General features: G+C 47.0%; 1 protein-coding gene across 5 annotated transcripts; it reads right to left on the reverse strand.

The window, feature by feature from the left end:
- Positions 1–528: 528 nt before the first annotated feature.
- Mest (mesoderm specific transcript) lies at positions 529–18019 on the reverse strand. Of its 5 annotated transcripts, none has more exons than XM_074062998.1 (13): positions 17863–18015; positions 10738–10853; positions 9794–9948; positions 8123–8202; positions 7643–7720; positions 7403–7539; positions 7139–7197; positions 5997–6037; positions 5242–5312; positions 4929–5030; positions 3277–3353; positions 2250–2313; positions 529–1328 (listed from the first exon to the last, which is right to left on the reverse strand). In XM_074062998.1, exons 3-13 carry the CDS (start codon positions 9945–9947, stop codon positions 1211–1213), a joined length of 981 nt encoding a protein of 326 aa, XP_073919099.1. In that variant the 5' UTR covers position 9948; positions 10738–10853; positions 17863–18015; the 3' UTR covers positions 529–1210. The 5 variants fall into 5 exon arrangements, with proteins under 5 accessions (XP_073919099.1, XP_073919105.1, XP_073919078.1 ...); XM_074063004.1 differs by lacking the exon at positions 17863–18015 and adding an exon at positions 12502–12769; XM_074062977.1 differs by lacking the exon at positions 10738–10853 and having other exon boundaries at positions 17863–18019.
- Between the last annotated feature and the right edge of the window lie 300 nt (positions 18020–18319).

An 18319-nucleotide genomic window follows, 5' to 3' on the forward strand; every position in this document is an offset into this window, starting at 1 on the left:
GGTGGTAGGGGAGGGGAAGCCAGAATCCACTTTTGTCACAATTCATTTTTATTAATAGAAAATAAACACTTATTCCAGTTTCAAAGTTGTTATACTTGAAGTTGCTAATTTTTAAAAAATGAATTTAAAATAACCCCTTAATAATCCTGCTTTTACTAAGACAATGAAACTGTGGCTTTAAAAAAAAAAGTATTCAGCACCATTTTCTCATAGGTCTTTCAGAATTTGTTCTTAAAGTGTCTGGGAAGTCTCCTGTCTGTAAGATACAGGAGTGGTTGAGCTCCATGAGAAAGCCTCCTCTGGGACAGCCAATGGGAAGCCACGCAGTCATCATAAGAGGAATCAGAGTATATTCAGCACAGTAACTGGGGTGGAGCAATGGCCCCCTCCCCTCCACTTTAGCTCAGGAGGAATGCTTCTAAGCACTGCAGCATGAGGAGTCAGACTCTTATTTGCTGGTAGGATTGTTCCTTCCAGCTAGTAACAGTAAATCTCTGGAAATTTACAGATTTTAGAAAATTCTGTAAATAGTTTGGATTTAGGTCAATTTATTCAGAAATTACATGTTTAATAAGGTTCACTACTCTGACAGGGGAAGGGTCTGTAGATTTAGTACCCTTATAAAATACATACATGTGTAGGCAAATCATAGTCTTTAAAGAAAACTTCATTATTTAAACCAACATCTATTTTAACAGAAGTCTACAGTTAGAAGCAGCTGATGAAACTAAATCCTAAGTTATGACAGGAGATTCACTCTCACTCTAACTTAAGCAGGGTTGCTTAAAGAACTTTAAAACCATATGCCCTTAAAGCCACTGAAGGAGAGGTAAGCAAGCCCCTCTCCTCATCCTTTACTGCAGGATTCTAATTGGGGTAGGACAGAAAAGCCCACCGAAGTGTTTCAAAGTCTTTTATGCAAAAGAATTTCTAATGCCTGTCTTTCTGCATCAGTAAGAAGCATTGCTCACCAGAATTTCCTAATAACACAAAGACAAAAGGCAAGTCCATACACTTGATCAGATGTCACCCTTAGTCGGAGCTTCTGCTACCTTTTTTCTATATTCTATTCACCAATGTGAGTAAAGTGGACTTTTGTGAGACAACAGTATTTCATTGCCAGGACCTCTTTTGGGCATTTCTTCCTAAGTGGAATACACAACAGATATGGGAATGGGGGAGATAATACAGGGGAGCTACTCTTTCCAGCTCAGAAGGAGTTGATGAAGCCCATATATGCATTCAAGAAGCCCATGGGATCCTCTAGCTGTGGGTAGTGGCTAATGTGGTCATCCAGAATCGACACTGTGGACCGCGGCAGCGTTTTCCTAGTGGAAGAGAACAGCACGTAGGTGAACTTGAGGCTGGAGGAGGGGGGATGTAAGCCAGTGGGAAGCCCAGGTAAGTGCCCCTGCGGACATGCCACACTGGAAGGAATCAACTAGGAGCTTATTCACCTTCTACTTTGGAATTATGTCTTAAGCAAATAAACTTGCCAATTCCACTTAATACAAACTAGTTTTCGATTGTTCATAATCCTATAGACAACATCTTGACTATATAACTCCTCTGCAACAATTGTCAAAACAGGGGTGACTTTTAGTTCCTTAAGAGAAGCATGAAGCATCCAACAAATGGATCACTCAGCACCTCACTGCCAAAGCAAAGATAACAAAGACCTTCCTTAATATCCCTTAATGAGAGGGGTTTCCGTTTCAAATCAGAAGCAAGCTGTTTACTACTGGGTTGTGCCCACTAGGGCATAAGAAGGTATAGAACATTTTCTTGGGACACAGTCAAGATTTCATATTCCCATACCTTCAGAGTATATACCCAGAGGGAGTAAACAACCAATGAGAAGGCACTTTTTTCCACAGTAACCTGTTCTCACTCTCCTTACAGTCTGTTCAGTTTCAGTGAACTGGCTTTATAGTCAGTCTAAAGCAAACATTTAAGATACATCCACTTTCATTCTTTAGTTCACATGATAGCTGTTTCTTACCTCTATATATATGAACTAGCCATTACAGTGAAAACAGGCTATATTAAGAGAATGTATCACTGATTCTCTTAATCTTTACACTTATATAAGAGTAAGATTCCCCAATTCATCTTTTCATTATGTTTCCTGAGCGAACAGCCAATGAGGTCAAAGACAATGACTAGTGCCAGCAACCCTCAATAGTAATTCTGTTTACCTCTGTCAGGATGGAATACTAACAAAACAATGACATGTGAGGGAGACTCACCTGTACAGCTCCAAAAACTCTGGATAGGGATTTATAGGATCCAATGGCCCATAGATAAAATGAACTAGGAAAGAGAAGAGGAAAGAATTCTTAACAGCTTACATCTATTCTCCTATTACTATCCTAAAATTAACTCCCTTCCATAAAAAAGATTGTCTTCAAGTAAAACTTTTTATGACAGAAAACTTAGCTTCTTTTATTTAGGTAGTCTATAAAGAACTTCTAGTAATAAGCCAGTCAGTTCATTTGGCACATTTTCTCCCACATACAATCATTTGGTCCCTTTCTCCAGCTCCTCTGTGCCCTGACCAAAAGGAATAAGCCCCACTTTCAATATTCAAGTCTCTTCCATTATAACTTCCCATGACATTTGAAATCAACCAATAGTTTCTTGAGCACTAACTACGAGGTACTATACTGACTAAATTTTTTAATTTGTAAGAATAAAGAGACAAATAAAGCATAAGCTACCTATAGTCTCTTGGTTAATAATCTCAACAGCCTCCTGTCCCAGAAGTTCAGCATTGGATGTAGAAGCCACAGACGCCAGCAGTACCAACTGGATTTGCAATATTGCTCCAATGCCGTATACACCTCACTCTGCATGTCACAGTTGTTCTGGATACTGGAAGTAGGGTTGCCAGTGAAATGAAGGATGCCCAACTAAATTTGAATCTTAGGTAAAAAATTAATTTGGTATGTTGTTGCTATTGTTTGGCAGGGGGCATATGTATGTCCCAAATATTATACAGGACACACACTAAAAAGTGTTAGGGCTGGTAGAGTGGCTCAAGTGGTAGAGCACCTGCCTGTCAAGGATGAGGCCCTGAGTTCAAATCCCAGTACCGCCAAAAAAACTATTTATTGAAAATTCAGATTCAGCTGAGTATCTTGTATTTTTATTTGCTAATCTGGTAATCCTAATTGGAGGTCATACAAGCTGTGGTTATTTTAACTCCCATCGTCCCTAAGTTTTCCTATCCAGAATATAAAACATTCACACATGCACACACACACAAATACTCACTGGGAATAGTGACAGAGGCAAGTGCTCCCACCCAGCGTCTTCTAAATTTCTTCCTCTGATTGATATACTGTAAAAGACTATAGCACAGATAAGTCGGCAGGAGAGCAAGAAACCTTTATTAGTGCAATTTAGAAGTCTAACAGGAGCTACCAGGAACATTTCTGACTCCATAAGCAACTTGGAATTCCTGGGAATAGCCTACTTTATTCTTTGTCACCCACCGTGCGGATACAGCAGGGATCATGCCTGCTACCAACATAAGCATTATGGTCGTGTGCATCTATGAAGCAGGGAGCCAGATCTAGGAAGGCTAAGAGTTGATGTGGAGTATATGTGACCAAAGCCAGGGTTCAAGACTAATTGGCTCCACTACTAACCAGGTCTGTGACTCAAAACGTAACACATATCCTTTGACCTCAGTTCCTCATTTTTTGAAATAAGTTGATGTCCACCTCTAAAATTGAGTTCCTGAGCACAAAGCTTCATGTACGTACTTCGCGTGACCATCGATAGAATGGGAAGAAGGCCTTTTCTTACAGTGTAAGATGCCACTGCCACACCGCGGCACTCAAACTCAACAGTTCAAATTGTTCTGCCTGAGAACTCCAGGACAGTTATTTCTGTGAACGTCAGGTATCAACTCTTACAAATAGTATTTCTGGGCAATAATTTCAGCTATGCAGAGGCAGAGAGGGAGGATCATGGTTTGAGGCTAGACCAGATGAAAAAGACCCTATCTCCAAAAACAAACCAGGTATGGTAGGTCACATCTGTAATCCCAGCTATATAGGAGGTGGAGGTAGGATTGTGGTCCAGGACTACACAAGACCCTATCTGAAAAAATTAAAAAGGTCTGGGGGTGTGGCTTAAGGGGTAGGGCACTTGCCTAGCAAGCACAAGGCACTGAGTTCAAGCCCTAGTATCACGAAAGAGAGAGCAGACTATTTACTCTTTGCAAAGGAAAATAAGAGAATTTTAAAAGAGATGTGTGTTTAATTTTTTATATTAAAAGGAATCTTTAGGGATCTTGTAGGGGTTGGCTAGGAGGAAAGTGCCCTCTGATGCAGGATTCTCAAAAAAGCCATCAGTTAAAACACTGGCAGCTCTACCAACCCAGCTGGCCTCATCACAAGTAGCTGTGATTAACACCATTTCTAGTTCCTTAGTGCAAGCGGCTATGGTCTCATTTGAACCAAGGCACGGGACCCTCTGTATAAAGATACCGAAGTCTTTTGTCTCAGTCCCTGTTGTTACCAGAAAGATACGCAAAAGGAAGAACCTTACACTTGGAAAGCAGTATGAGGCTTCTTTCACAGGATTTCCTTTCACTATGATTAAACACTTTGCAACATTTAATATCAACAAGAAGCCTAAAGAAGCATGTGCCAGTCAGTCGGTCACAAGCTGAATTAGTGTTAGAATTCACAGCTGTTTATCCATACTTTTTGTGCCTAATGGCTAAGAGTCAGAGCTCATCCTGTGCTTGATTTCTGTTTCCTTGGAACGTACAAGCCTTTAGGTGTGCCTCGTGTTCCTAACTACACTTCTTGTGACAGGGAACCAGCCGACAAGAAACACAGCAAGCAATCCTGCATCCTTCCTCACTCTCCCAAAGAGCCTGATGGGAGCTCAAGTCAGGGCTCATCTCTTACCTGTCGATGACCAGGTTCCCGTCGTTGTTGCGGATGCCAGCCCACATGTCCCATAGCTCACTCTCGGAAGGTCGCGTGTATGGTCCAAAGACTGGGGTGAGACTGAGGAGTGCGAAATGCAGGAATGTTAAGTATGACTGGAACCTCAGAGGTCATGCAGTGTGACCCTTCACTGATTTGCGAATCCCTTCTACTACCTCCCTGGCAAGGAGCCGACACCTTTGCTTGAGACTATCAAAGCCCAGTCTTTGGCAGAACTGTGATGGCAGCAACACCACTCTCAGGCCGCACAGAGTCTCTGATAATAACTCACCCTCGGGAGAACACGAAGAAGTTCATCAGCCGGGTGAGCACAGGCGACAGCACGCCTCCATCTTTCAGCAGCTGTGGGTAACGAGTGAGAATATGAATCCAGAACCCGGAGAAAGATGGCGCCTACCAGGACAAAAGCGTCTATGCCTTTAAGGAACTAAAAAGACATTAGCCAAATATACTTCTACTAAAAAATGAAGTATTTGGCTTTTTTGTTGTTATTTTACCAACCTATATTCCTCTCTCATGGAAGACAGATGTCTTTCTAATTCCTTTTAATATTATATTTCTACACTTTACTAAATTCTTAATACTTTTTAAAAAAACAGGGTCTCTCCGTTACCCAGGCTGGACGCCAACTTCTGGGCTCAAGCCATCCTCCTATCTCACAGAAGCTGGAGCTACAGGTGCACACCACCATCCTCTGCCATAAAGCCCTAAGATTTTTAACTCATACATTGTTTAGACCAGGATCCCAATTTACTAAAACACGGCTTGTGGCATAAATCTTTACATAGTTGTATACTCCAAATATTTGTCCATCTCTTATTTTTAGAAATAGTTTTCAGTTTTGTGTGGGAGCAACTTCCCCTGCTTTGTTTTCATCAGAAGCGAAAAATTAGCTTCATGCATGTGAATTCCTAAGGAGGAAGCTTTGAACTAATCACATCACAGCAGGTGTGGCCCTCAAAAGTCCCCAGCTTTATGTCAGCCCAAATCTTAAGGCCAAGTTGCTATTTCAGTGGAGTTGCCAACCTTTTGGAGAAGGAGAGGACGATGAGTCTCAGGAAAGATACCTGTAGAAGGAGAAACTTCTCTTAGTTACCAACAACGTTAAGTAACTAAGTAATGAACGCAAGTTCATTACCTGAAACTGTCCACCCTATTCACTGCCACCTTTGGGCCTTACTGCCAAAACAAAATTACAAATAAACGCTTAGTATAGTCATACACTGAGTAACAGCTCTCAGTCAGCATCGGAGTGAATGTATGTTAAGTGAGGCATGACCGCACAGTCATCTGATATGTATGTCTCTAAGAAATTCTGTTTCACCAGTCAAATTCTATACCCCTGGAACTATTTTCCCCATTATACAGGTAGAGAAATGGGAGAGATCATTTATATGGTCATCCATAAAGATGACAGCGAGGTTCCAGCTCTTCCTCGCCTTGCTCAGAACACATGGTGGAGTTAATGGTCTGGATTCTACACACATACCATGCACAGGCCACATGTGCATGAGGCTGTGAGTGTAAATCCTAAAAAAAAAAAAAAGCTACTTTTTCCTTTTCCATTGCTCAAGAGCCAGTGGAAGAAAGCCATGAGCATCACTGGTAAAGGCACAGACTCTTCTCCCAAGCTGCACTTAAAGCCTGCATTTGGAGATGCTTGGATAGTCATGGATTTACAAGCTGTACTCAATGGCACACAAAAGAAACCTCTCCAAAAGGCCTGCTCTCGAATTTCTGATGCTTGGCACCGCCATCGATTATAGGGCTTAAGAATCTAATGGTACAGATGTATCCTCAAGCCTGTTCCTTCATAACCCACCACAGGGTTACACAGCAAAACTGTTGCCCTCACTCACTCCTAATCAAGAGCAGTTCGAGACCCGCCACTACATCTCTCTATCTAAAGTGCTGCAGAGAAACACATGTCACTGTACTGTGGCTATGATCACATGTCAACAGAATCACTTTCTTTGGTCATCCTCTATTTTCTATATTTGAAAACATCCTCAGAAGGATCCATAAATGTCATCAGGTCACAAAACTGCACAAAAACTTTAAAAGATCCCCTCATTTACTTGCATTTGCTTCCAGTATCATCAGATTATCATTTATATGTTCGAGTGACATGTAAAGGTGGCCTTTCTACCTACCACCAAGGCAATTACCTCCATTTGACAGACAGAGACTCTTTATGGTAAGCCGGCCGGATCGATTCTGCTTGTACCTGAAGCATGGAATAGAGACACACAGGCAGCTGAGTGGCATCAGTGCAGTGGCTAAATACAGCATCCACTCCATGCCACACCACCTTGTCCCCTACTGCCCACCCTGACCCCCAAGGGGAAGGGCTAAGAAAGGTCTGGGAACATACTTTCCCAGCGTCTTCAGCAAGTGCAACCTGTGACGAGTTCAGAAGTTGCTTCACTAACCTGTACAGCAGCTCCTGAGCAACAATATCCCCGTAATCGTGAGACAGCAGGTTGATCCTGCGGTTCTGGAGCCCCAGGTGCCGCAGGAGTGCCTCCACTATGCTGGCCTGCTCAAATATGGAGTAGTGATGCGGTCTCTATGGGAAGGAAAGGCCAGAAACGCAGCATAAAGTCACAGGTGCCTAAGCCATCCATCTACATCCATGCCACCCGTCACTGGTCACATACACCACTGCTTACCGGTTTGTCACTGAAGCCAAAGCCTAAGAAATCAAGGGCGATCACTCGATGAAACCTCAAGGTCAGACCTTCCCAAATCTGTAAGAAAGGAAGGAATAAAGGGACTCTGCTCCCGTGCCTCCCCCTTAACTCCCAGCAGCACAGAAGCTTCGTCCCTATCTCAGCTAAACAGATGCATCAATGGGACGAAAACCTTGTGAACCCTCCACAAGCCTGCAGATGATCCTGTGGAAAGGGCTTGGTTCCTAGCATTTAATCTCTATTGAGGGCGGAACTCCAACATTTTTAACTTGGCAGTGATCCTTTCCAGACTGCCAAAGAGTTTTTTACTCCCTTACAGAAAATGAGAAACAGTTCAACATTTAATGCTATTTTATTAAGCAAATCAAATTTTTTAAGGGTCTTCCAGTGCTGACAAGAAAATCCTTGATTTTGGATTTTTTTAAGATATAGTAGGACTTAGAAATCTGACTTCATTACCTTGTACCAATCATAGCTGGATGTGGGAAAGCCATGTAAAAGCACGACTATCTCAGGACTTCCAACCACACCCACAGAGTCTGGGAAGAAGGAGAGAGATTGATTAGGCCAACTCCATATGAAAAAAAGCTTGAACATGTTAAAATCTAAGTAATATGGTACAGAGAACAAGAAACCATGACCAAATTGATAATAAGAAAATGACACATTGCTTTTTAAAATACAAGCTTATTGTTTTAGGTAGAAAGAGGAATATTCCTTTAATCTGTATATTTAAAAATTGTAAGTAGCATACTTTATGTGAAAATATTTGAAGGCAGCTCACTTTCAACTAGATTTTTTAAAGGCATATCTCCATTTCCCTTTCTTTTGTATTAATATTAATTTTTTCATAGTAAAAAATAAATTTTCAGTTAAAATACATAATCACAATATACAAACTAAAAAAATCCTTCTACCTTATCACTAATACATCACAAAAACTCCCTGAGATACAGCAGCTCTTCCCAGTGAGCACTTTAGCTATGCTGTTCGATCAGCACTTTTTATTTCAGTAGAGGAGACCCAATCCAGTATCAAAAGCTAATGCTCAAACTATTACCAAATTCTATTAACAACAACAAAAAAAGGTTAATATCAACATGAACATTTTTGACAATATTCAAAATGCATCTGACAATATGGAATCATGAAACATTCCTTAAATTAGCCAAACAGTAAAATGCTTTGCCAACTGATACACTGTCAGTGGTAAGCAAATTTGGTAATAAGGTTTCCAAAATATGAATTAACTAGAAGCCATTAAAATTTTATATACTTTAGCATAGGAGCATAGTTCTTAAGAATCCTATACAAATAACTAATCTGTGTAACACTAAATATTGAAAATCTGGAAACAAACCAAGAAACCAACATAAAGTTATATACTTACTTAATTGAATATAGCAAATGAGAGGAGGTCAGGAGCAATAATGAAAAACGGTTTATGACAAACATTTTTCGTTATTGCTCTTGACCCCCGCCCAAAAGAAATGTTTTCCAACTTTTTTCCTCAGTTTCTTCACCTACAAAATGAGATCAGTGGCGCCTGTCTTCAAGTGCTAGTCTGAAGATTAAACGAAACAGTGAATGTAGAAAACCTGACTCAAGGCCTGACGTGTGGTAATTACGTGTGGTAATTACATGAAAAGCAACATTCGTGATAATCGTTAGTAAATGAATTTAGGTACGACAGTGGAAGGCTTAAATCACATTTAGGTACACATATAACAAAAGGATAATTCAATAAAACAAAATCAGGGATGCCGCCCCCCCCCCACCACCAATAATACTCCTATCTTCCAACACTGTACATATTACCTGACACTAGGGGCGCTCAAAAGAGAAAACTAGTACCTGAATACAAGTCAGACTAGAAAAAATTTCCACTGAAGTCAGATGCATGCAGAGTGGACTCAAGTCCACCCCTCCCTCCCAGAGCTTGCTGAGTCCTTCTGCTCCCAAGTGAATGAGGGAAATTAGCCCAGTCCTTCAAGTATACTACTCAGAAAAAGGGGTTACTCCCCTCCATCCCTAAGGGGCACCAAAGGCCAAGGGACACCGCTAAGTACCTCAGCTGAGACTTAGCGTGTGTCCCACGCCCACAGGGTTTTCCAACAGTCCAGCTCTTACCTTGGTAGAAGATGCGCAGTCCCTTGTAGGTAAAAAACTTGCCAGAAGTCTTCCATGAGTGCAGGGCAGGGGAGAGCTGAGGGGGTGGGATGTGCAGGTACGCGGCCAGCAGGGGCACCGCCAAGAGCCCCACCTGCACCCACCATTCCCTCATCCTGTGGAAGAAGCAATGGGGGTAACATGGACACTTCCACAGACTAGAATGACAGCTCAGGGTGGGAAACCTCCATGCCATGCAGTGACTACACTGTCCTCCAGAGGACCACGGCAGGACATTTACCAAGAAAAAAAATGATAGCATCTCCCCTTGTAGGGCAGTCATCATATGTGCTCATCATTCTAATTTGAAGGGGAGAATGTATCACTTCACTATGTAATCTTCCCCTCTGCTCCCCACTTTAACCCCGCAACCCTCCTCTTGTGCTCTTCCTCGTGATACCTGCTAAAGAGCTCTCCCTGGCCTTTATCAAGCTTTCCCAGGGAAAATTAATAATTTCCCTCATATTAACTCTAACAACTTTGCCAGCTATAGACCATCCCCCACCAGAAAAAGGTTTTTTTCACTGCTAATGCCTTTAACTATAGACAGGTAGCAAGGAGGAGAAGATGGATGGATGGATGGATAGACAGAGTAACTTATTGCCTGGCTTTCAGCAGAGAGCTGTTCCTGATTTTGAAAACATCAACTCTTGGGCCAACTGCAGCCCCACGGGGGCTGAGAAAGCGTCAGAGTAGAGTCTGAAAGCAAGAAGACAGAGGCAGCCCCCGTTCCTCCGGACATAAGCAGCTTTGTTATGGCCCTGAAGAGCTAATCTCCTGGGAAGTCTAGATGGCACATTGTATTTCTGCTTGTCTTAGTAGACCCTTGGGCAAGTTCCCATGTATTTAATTTATAAGACATCCCCCCACACGTCCCCCCACCCCAAATTAGGCAGAGCTCATACCCAGCATGCAGGACTTGATTTTGTCTTTGGAAGGAGAGCACTGGTGTCTACACCCAGCCTGGCCATGCCCAGGACTTCAAAGGTCCAGATCAGTTTATCCACACTGAGGACAAGAGCTAAAGAGGAATTAGAAACAGTTTCTTCTCTGTCCAGTCTGTGACTCCCCATGGTGACTATGGAAAGGGGTTATCAGCAGGTTTCTCAAAACAGAATGGAAACAATACCCTCCAAAAGTAAAAATTAGAACTGTCAAGAAAATTGCTGCAAATACAGGAAATTAGTTGCTAAACCCTCCTGGAGAGGGCTGTGCATCTGTCCACACACCGCCTGCCACCGTATTACCTGTAATCTGGCTGCAACCCCTACCCACCGCAAACTCATCTCACAGTAGTAAACGATGCCCTTAATGAATCTCTAGCCTCTGCCTGTTTTAGGCATGGCTGGGGCAGTCTTCCCCCCTCCAAGTACCTGCTCAGAAAACAATCACAAGGACTTGGTTCAACCTTTCTAGGCAATGCTAGACATGACTGGGAAAGTGCGGGAACATGACGGTGAGATCACAGCCGGTGCCGGCAACAGCAGCAGGCTCCATCCGATGCCTCCGTGAGAGGTAAATGACAAAAAGCACTAGCGCTGCGTCCCGTGCCTCGGCTCACACATTTTCACGCCGCCCAGGGCTGACCATTCCCGACCCGGCAGCGGAGTCTGCAATGACTCAGCAAAGCACCAGGGAGGGGCTCCGAGGGCGACAAAGGGGGGCTCCCAGGTGGGGTGAGGGCGGCAACTACTCCACTCCCGCGCCCCAGCGCTGCACCCTGCTCTTCTACTCCGAGAAACAGGATAACCCCTTGGGGACCCAGCCGGCTCTGTCTCAATCACCGTCATAAAAATGCCCCAAGGACATTTTAGGATTCTTTGTAGGGAAGCAATGTGACAATAGGCAAAATGGATTAAACAAATATTTTAAGTCAAAGCCCCATTATTTGATCGAGCCAAGATTCTGGAGTATAAATGCAAACTCTAGCAGCAAACTTTTTGGAATTTATCGGTCTTTCTGAGCCTTGATTTCTTGTTGTAAATGGGCAAAGGTACATTCATGTGATTCCACCAACCTGCCGAGAGCATGGAACCAGCCGCAGACTGGAAGCAAACACCCGAAGGGAGCAGGACCCGCTTGTCGCGGCCACTCGTGCCACCTCGATGCACGCTCAGGAAATCTCAAGTCACTCCGCGGCAAGACCAAGGTCTAGAAACCCCAAATCATACTAGGGCGACACCGAGGTCTAGAAACCCTAAGTCACGCCATAGCGACGACCGCGCTAGGTCTAAAAATCCTAAATCGCACCTGGGTGTTCCCGGGGTCTAGAAATCCTACATTGTGCCACGCGAGTACAGGATCTTAAAAATCCTAAATCACACGATGGTGATGACCGGGTCTAAAAATCCTAATTCGTACCTGAGTGATACCGGGCTCTAGAGATCCTAAATCACACTAGGGTGAGTTTGCGGCCTGAAAATCCTAAATCTCACGCAAGCGATCCTGGGTTTTTTTTTAATCCCAAATCGGGAAGACCCTGAGTTGGGAACATCCTACCCACCCTCAACGAGAAGGTTTAAGCGGTGGCTGGGTCTGCAGGGTGGGGTTCTCTGGCGAGCCAGTCTTGGCCACAGCAGTCGGTCCCCAAGCCAGCCCGCCCGATCCCGCCACACCCCCTCTCGCAGCACCGTGCAGCACGGGGCGGCCACACGGCCACGCACACCCACCTGCGGAGGCGATCTCGGCGCACCATGGCCGCGTTATCCCATGCCGCCCGCCGCAGGGTTGCGGAGCACTGGGCGCGGCGCGGCGCCCGCAGCCGTGCAGGGTCGGTGGCCGCGGAGGCGCAGCACACGGCCCGCGCAGGGCAGCCCGCGGCAGCAGCAAGCAGCCACTTGGGCGTGCGCTGCGGCACTGCGCCCACTGGCGAGGCGCGGCTGCCGCAGAGGAGGCGCCTGGGCTGCTGCTGCCTGCGGAGACTCGCCTGGATGTGCTGGTGGCCGCGGCAGTGCAGAGCGAGTGGGCACCGACTTTTAGAGCCCACCCGCGCCCCGCCCCTGGCCCGCCCACTGTGCTGCAGCGCCCCTCCCGCTTGCTCCCGCCGCAGAGCCCCTCCCCGCAGCCCTGCCACCATCGCAGAGATGGGGCACCCCTATCACGGACACCTTCAGTGGTGTGGACCCTCCCCCCAGCACCCTGCTGCTCCCTCGCAGACCACCCCCAACCCTGAGCTCCTGGCCCTGGTGAAGACACCCTTCCCTGGGGAGTTAACGCTTCGCGCACAGATGGCCAACCCCTGAGACCCCCCAGCCCTACCCCCCTTGGACCACCCAAAGGCCCCCGATTATGAAGGGTGACCGCTTGACCTACCAAAGAGGATGGGATACTTGCCGTGGTGCCCACTCTCATTTCACACCCAAAGCGTGGGTGCCAAACCCTGTGAGTGCACGAGTCCAAAAGCGTGGGCCACAAGTGCCAGAAACCCCCTCAGCCCCTAACTATAGGTGACCATGAAGGAAGAGAAGAGCACACCAAGTGACTATGGAAGGCAAGCTCTCCAGGACCCGCCATCAGGGCTAGTGGGCACAATCACGGGATGGCCGCTATGGAGCAAAGCTGCCCAAAGTTGCAGAAAGTCTGGTTTCGCTCGCTCAGGCCACCACGGGAGCGCCAGGCACATTTCCTCTGCAGCAGCAGGACGTGGTCAGCATGCCAGAGGCCCCTGCAGCAAGGGTCCCACGCGGCACTGGACGGGCCCCACGATCGGGAGAGCAAACGCCCCTTTATGTACATGCAACGCAATCACAGTGCAAGGGTCCTAGAGGGGAGGGAAATCGTACATTTTTTAATCTACGATCCTTTAAAAGGCATCTGTTAGGCCCGTGAAAAGTGCAGAGCAACACAGAGCATGTGCATTTTCTGGCTGTAAATTGCAGTTCTAGGGACCGCGCGCTAGCGAGCGAGGCGCGGGTCGGTCCAGCGGGGGCGCTGCAGGCCTCTTTTCGCCCGCTGCTCCCCAGCTCCGTGGCTCCGCCGCCAGCACTGCAGGCGGGCTCAATTCCACAAAGGCGGCCGCAGGGCCAGCCGAGCCTGCGGGCATCGATCTAGCTGTGGCCAGGGGCCCAGGGCCACCCACTCCACACCGAGATGCCCCTACTTAAGACATCAGAACCTGTGGCACAGTACAGGGTATGCTGCCACCAGGATCCCTCCAAGAGGAGCATGAAACAAAATGCTTGCCCAGCACCTACGGCGAACTAAGCATGGGGGGTACACGCAAAGGAGCAATGGCTCCTGCCCTGGAGAAACACGCTGGCCACCTGGAGCGGGACACCAACAAGAACCGATGCTTTTTTTTTTTTTTTTTTTCTTAATTTCCTTTGGATTTCCTAGCAACATCTTTGTGACTGGTCGGCCCGCGCTTCCTTAACGCGGAAGGCAGAGCTCACAGCATTGTTCACCTTTATATCCCCGCAGCCCGCCACGGTGCCGGCCACAAAGCGGCCCGAACACACACCGCATGAATGAGTACAAGAATCTGAGGACGCACACGGGAGGAAGTAATTAGGGGGAAGGAGGAAGGCTTGTCTTGAGTGATGAATAGACATTTACCAGAGAGACAAAGAACATTCCAGCCAGAGGGGTGGGCATTCCCACAGCACCGGAGACTCGGGGCCGCACAACCTCCACGGAAAACAGTGCTTCCTTTGGGCGCCGGCACCAACCGGCAAAAAACTAGAGTAGAAAGAGTAGTTACTAAGAGAGTCTGCAATTCTTCCTGAAGAAAACGAGAAGCCACTGACCGATTTAAACCCTGCCCGGCCTTAATTGATTACTTAACAAAATTTAAATTAGTCCCTTTACAAGTAGAGGATTACCTATACTAACTAACTACCACCACCTTTTGAAGACTGAATTACTTAGGAAATGTAAATAGGTCCTTTCAACACAGTAAAGGCATTCCGATTTGAACTGACAATGACAAGAGACTTTGCATTGTATAGTTCTCATATCTGTTGTCAATGGAACCTTTGAGTCCTACAAACAATTCCACACTTTCATTCTCACCAGGCCAGAAGCACAGGCATCCGAGATGAAGGCAATTTTCTAATTCATAGACTGAATGCCCCACAAAGGATCTTATTCTGAAGGCCATGGAGCAAGTCTACCCACATGGAACAAGTTGGGGGGTGGGGAGAAGAGTTTAAGTCCCCGGAAGGAAGGGGAAGGTGGGCAGCAGGAATTCCAAACTCTGGGCTCAGGAGAAGCCTTCCTGCACAAGGTGGCCTAGGAGCAACTTCACCAGCGAAGGAGGGCAAGGAACCGAGATCTTGGTTAGGTGGGGAAAGTGCTCCCGTTTGGAAGGCACAGAGGCAAGGAGTCTGGAAAACCATGGAGCAGGCTATGAGATCAGTTTAGCTCAAGCTGGGAATTTGCTTTCAGAAGTCCAGGGAGAAAATGCGGCTGCGATGCCCCAGAAACCAGAGCTAAGGAACCTCTAACCACGCCTGACTGCCCTCGGAGAGGAACTTCCTCCACAGAGGGAGAAGCTGGTCCAAGATGTAAAACCCTCGGAGCGCCTGGGAAGAGCGTGCAGTGTTCCTAAATGCAGTCTGCCTCTGGCTTGCTCTTGGGGCACGCTCTCACTTCTTCCAAGCAGACACCATGCTTGGCCAACATCACGGTCAGCCGTGTTCCCCTGGCCAGCAGCTTATCAGACGTTCCTGTCACATTCCAATTCTAACGGGCTCCATATCATACGTAAGACTTGAGATCTGTGTAAAAACGAGCATAGAAAGGCTACATTTACCATCTCGCTGATGTACAACCGTGGTAACAGACCAGCAGGGCTGGTACTAAGAGCTCAATAATCATATTTTTTCTAACCCCAGTTTAGATCCATAATATGACAAATCCAAGGATATTTCTTAAGACAACAGGACAGAACTGTGACTGCCATTTTTAAGAGCCACAATTACAGATTTAAATAAATCTCTTTTTTTTTAAAGTTCAGAATGGGAAAAGCTAGATTGAACAACAGACTAACTAGGGTTTTAGTTGAAAAATGGTTCAGTGTGTGACCCAGCTCCAAAAAAGCTACTGTGACAATAGACTACAGAGAAGTACCCAGAATAAGCCAAACCTATGCCATTATGCCAGTTAGAACTCAGTGTTTTATTCTGTTCTACAGAGCACATATTAAGAGACACATAGACAAACAGTAGTGTGTTCAGAGAGCCACTAAAATGTATTGTCAATCATGTCACTGAAGATATAACAGCACACATAGTTTAAGCTCCTACTATGAGCACAATCATCACCCAGATTGTCAATATATATATACACACATAGATATATACACATACATATATCTCCCTGATCCCCACAGGAGGCAGCTAGATGAGTGTTTCCATTCACACATCTCAGAGAATGATACAGCACCTCAGAGCACCGTCTGAGCAAGTGAGGGGGTCGGGGGCTGAATGCAGATGTGTCTGGCTCCAGAGCTGGCGTTCTTTCCTCTGTCCCACACTGCCTCCCTGTTTGAAATAACTGGGCATGTTTAGTTTGAAGAAAGGAGCCTTGTGGAGTGAGTGGAAGAAGGAATGTGTTAGCAGTCCTCAAATATTTGTGGAAGCAGCGTTAGACATTTTATTCTGTGTGGCTCCAGTGACTGCAAACTGTAGAGAAACAGATGTCAATTCAACATAAAGAATTCTCCAACAGTCAGGGCCGTCTAGTGGGGTTGAGTGGCTCAGCCATTTTGGGACATGACAAGTTCCCTGTCACTAGGGGCTGGGAAACCCTGAAGCAGTTATGGAAGGTCTTGGTATCTAATTGAATGAATGACCTTTAAGGTATTTTTCCCATCAGATATAAACTAAGGCTCAGAGAGATACTGGAACTTGGTCAAAATGACCTCTCTACCCAGGGGACACAGTCTTCCCTTAGGTATGTCCCTGAGCCCAAAACTCTGAAAAATGGGCTGCTTCATACTGAATACAAGCCAAATGGAAGAAATTATCAATAAAACCACATCGACATCTCTTGACCAAATTTAGCCAATTTATTCCTAATGTGATTGGTGGGTAAAAGTTTTGGGTAAAATTCTTTGTACCAAAAAAATTCCAAAGCTGAGTGGTAGAGAAGGGAAGAAACGGAGAATAAACCCTTCAGCTCAAATGAACACCTTGACACTGCTGCATCCGGGTCCTCCTGACACAGGATTCCGCACCTGGGGGCCATTGTAGCCACTCAAACAGATCAAGAGGTTGAAGGATTCTAAATTAGCTAATGGTATCTTTAATTTTTTGCAGCTCTTTAGCCCTCCACGTCGTTATCTCCTTCACTACTCGCCACAGTCCCCTAAAGGAACATGGCTACTTTCTTTCAGACAGGCAGGCAATTTCTTCCCAGCTGGCTGCCTGAGGAAGAAAGGCTGCAGCATGCGACTCTTTGTTTTTTCCCTTTTCTTTCTTTCTTTTTTTTTTTTTTAAACTACCTTCCACATTATTCATCCAGCCGGGATGAGTCACCCCTAGCAGGTGTTCCGCGTTTCTCGCTTGCTCTCGTCACTCACACCTTCCTCAGCTGTCCTCCCTTTGCCATCCACACCGTCCCTGCTCTCTCCTGCCCTGGGTCCCCACGCCCACCACAGGCTGGGGTCCCCAGCTGCGCCCTAACCAGAGAAGCATCCCGCCACCTCCTGCCCCGCCCTCCACCCCTCGGCCACCCCGGGTGCCGGCGACCTTCGCGACCACCAAGGCCGCCTCCCAGAGCGCAGTCCTGACGCCAACGGGACGCCGACCCGCTGGAGGGAGCCAGGCCTCGGGCCAGGGCCGGGCCTTTGTGTCCTGGGAGACGCCGCGACGCCCTCGCCCACGTGGCCCGCCTCGTGCCGGCACCCACGCCCCTCCCCCCCAGCCCCACGCCGCACGCACGTCCTCGCGCCCCCGGGCCACTGTCACTCAGCCGGGTCCCGGGGCTGACATGGCCCGCGCACGCCGTCCACACTCTCCACGTGGGGCCCGGTCCCAATCCCGGCCTGGTGCGGGGGGAGGGTGGGGTTCCGCAGCTTCCCCCCTTACCTGATTCAGGTAAGACCTGAGCTACGGGACTCCATGGCGGGGCACTCGGTGCGCATGCGCCTCCTGGGGCCAGAGGTTCTCGGCCTCAGCCGGGTCCCCAGGGAAGACCTGGCCAGGCCACCGAATGCCCGGCTCGGGCTAGAGCGTCGCCACCTCGGCTCCTGGGCCCATCGCCCCCAAGCCCGGCATGTGCTGCCGCCTGGTCCCTGCCCGGCGCCAGCGCCACCTATGGCAAAGGGTGTGAAATGGCAGGCCGCGCCCAACACGCGGCTCCAAGGCGTTGGGGACATCGCTGTGAAGTCGTACGCGGCCTTATCCACAGGGGATTTCCGGACGTGAAGGCTGAAGACGCGGTGTTTTGATACTTACGATCTGCGGGGAGCCCTCCATATCTCAGCCATCCCCCCCTAACTTCGTAGTTACCCCCAAGACTCCCAAATCTGCCCCTACTCCAGGT

This window comes from Castor canadensis, chromosome 2 (genome assembly GCF_047511655.1).
Source record: "Castor canadensis chromosome 2, mCasCan1.hap1v2, whole genome shotgun sequence".
NCBI lineage: Eukaryota > Metazoa > Chordata > Mammalia > Rodentia > Castoridae > Castor > Castor canadensis.

Bases quoted from the DNA above. Each gene is read 5' to 3' on its own strand.
- Mest (XM_020183817.2), bottom strand. From the start codon at position 12,527: ATGGTGCGCCGAGATCGCCTCCGCAG. The intron at 7,540-7,642 runs GTAAGCAGTGGT...TCCTTCCCATAG, and splicing joins TTGGCTTCAGTGACAAACCG to AGACCGCATCACTACTCCAT. The intron at 7,198-7,402 runs GTTAGTGAAGCA...TCCATGCTTCAG, and splicing joins GCTCAGGAGCTGCTGTACAG to GTACAAGCAGAATCGATCCG.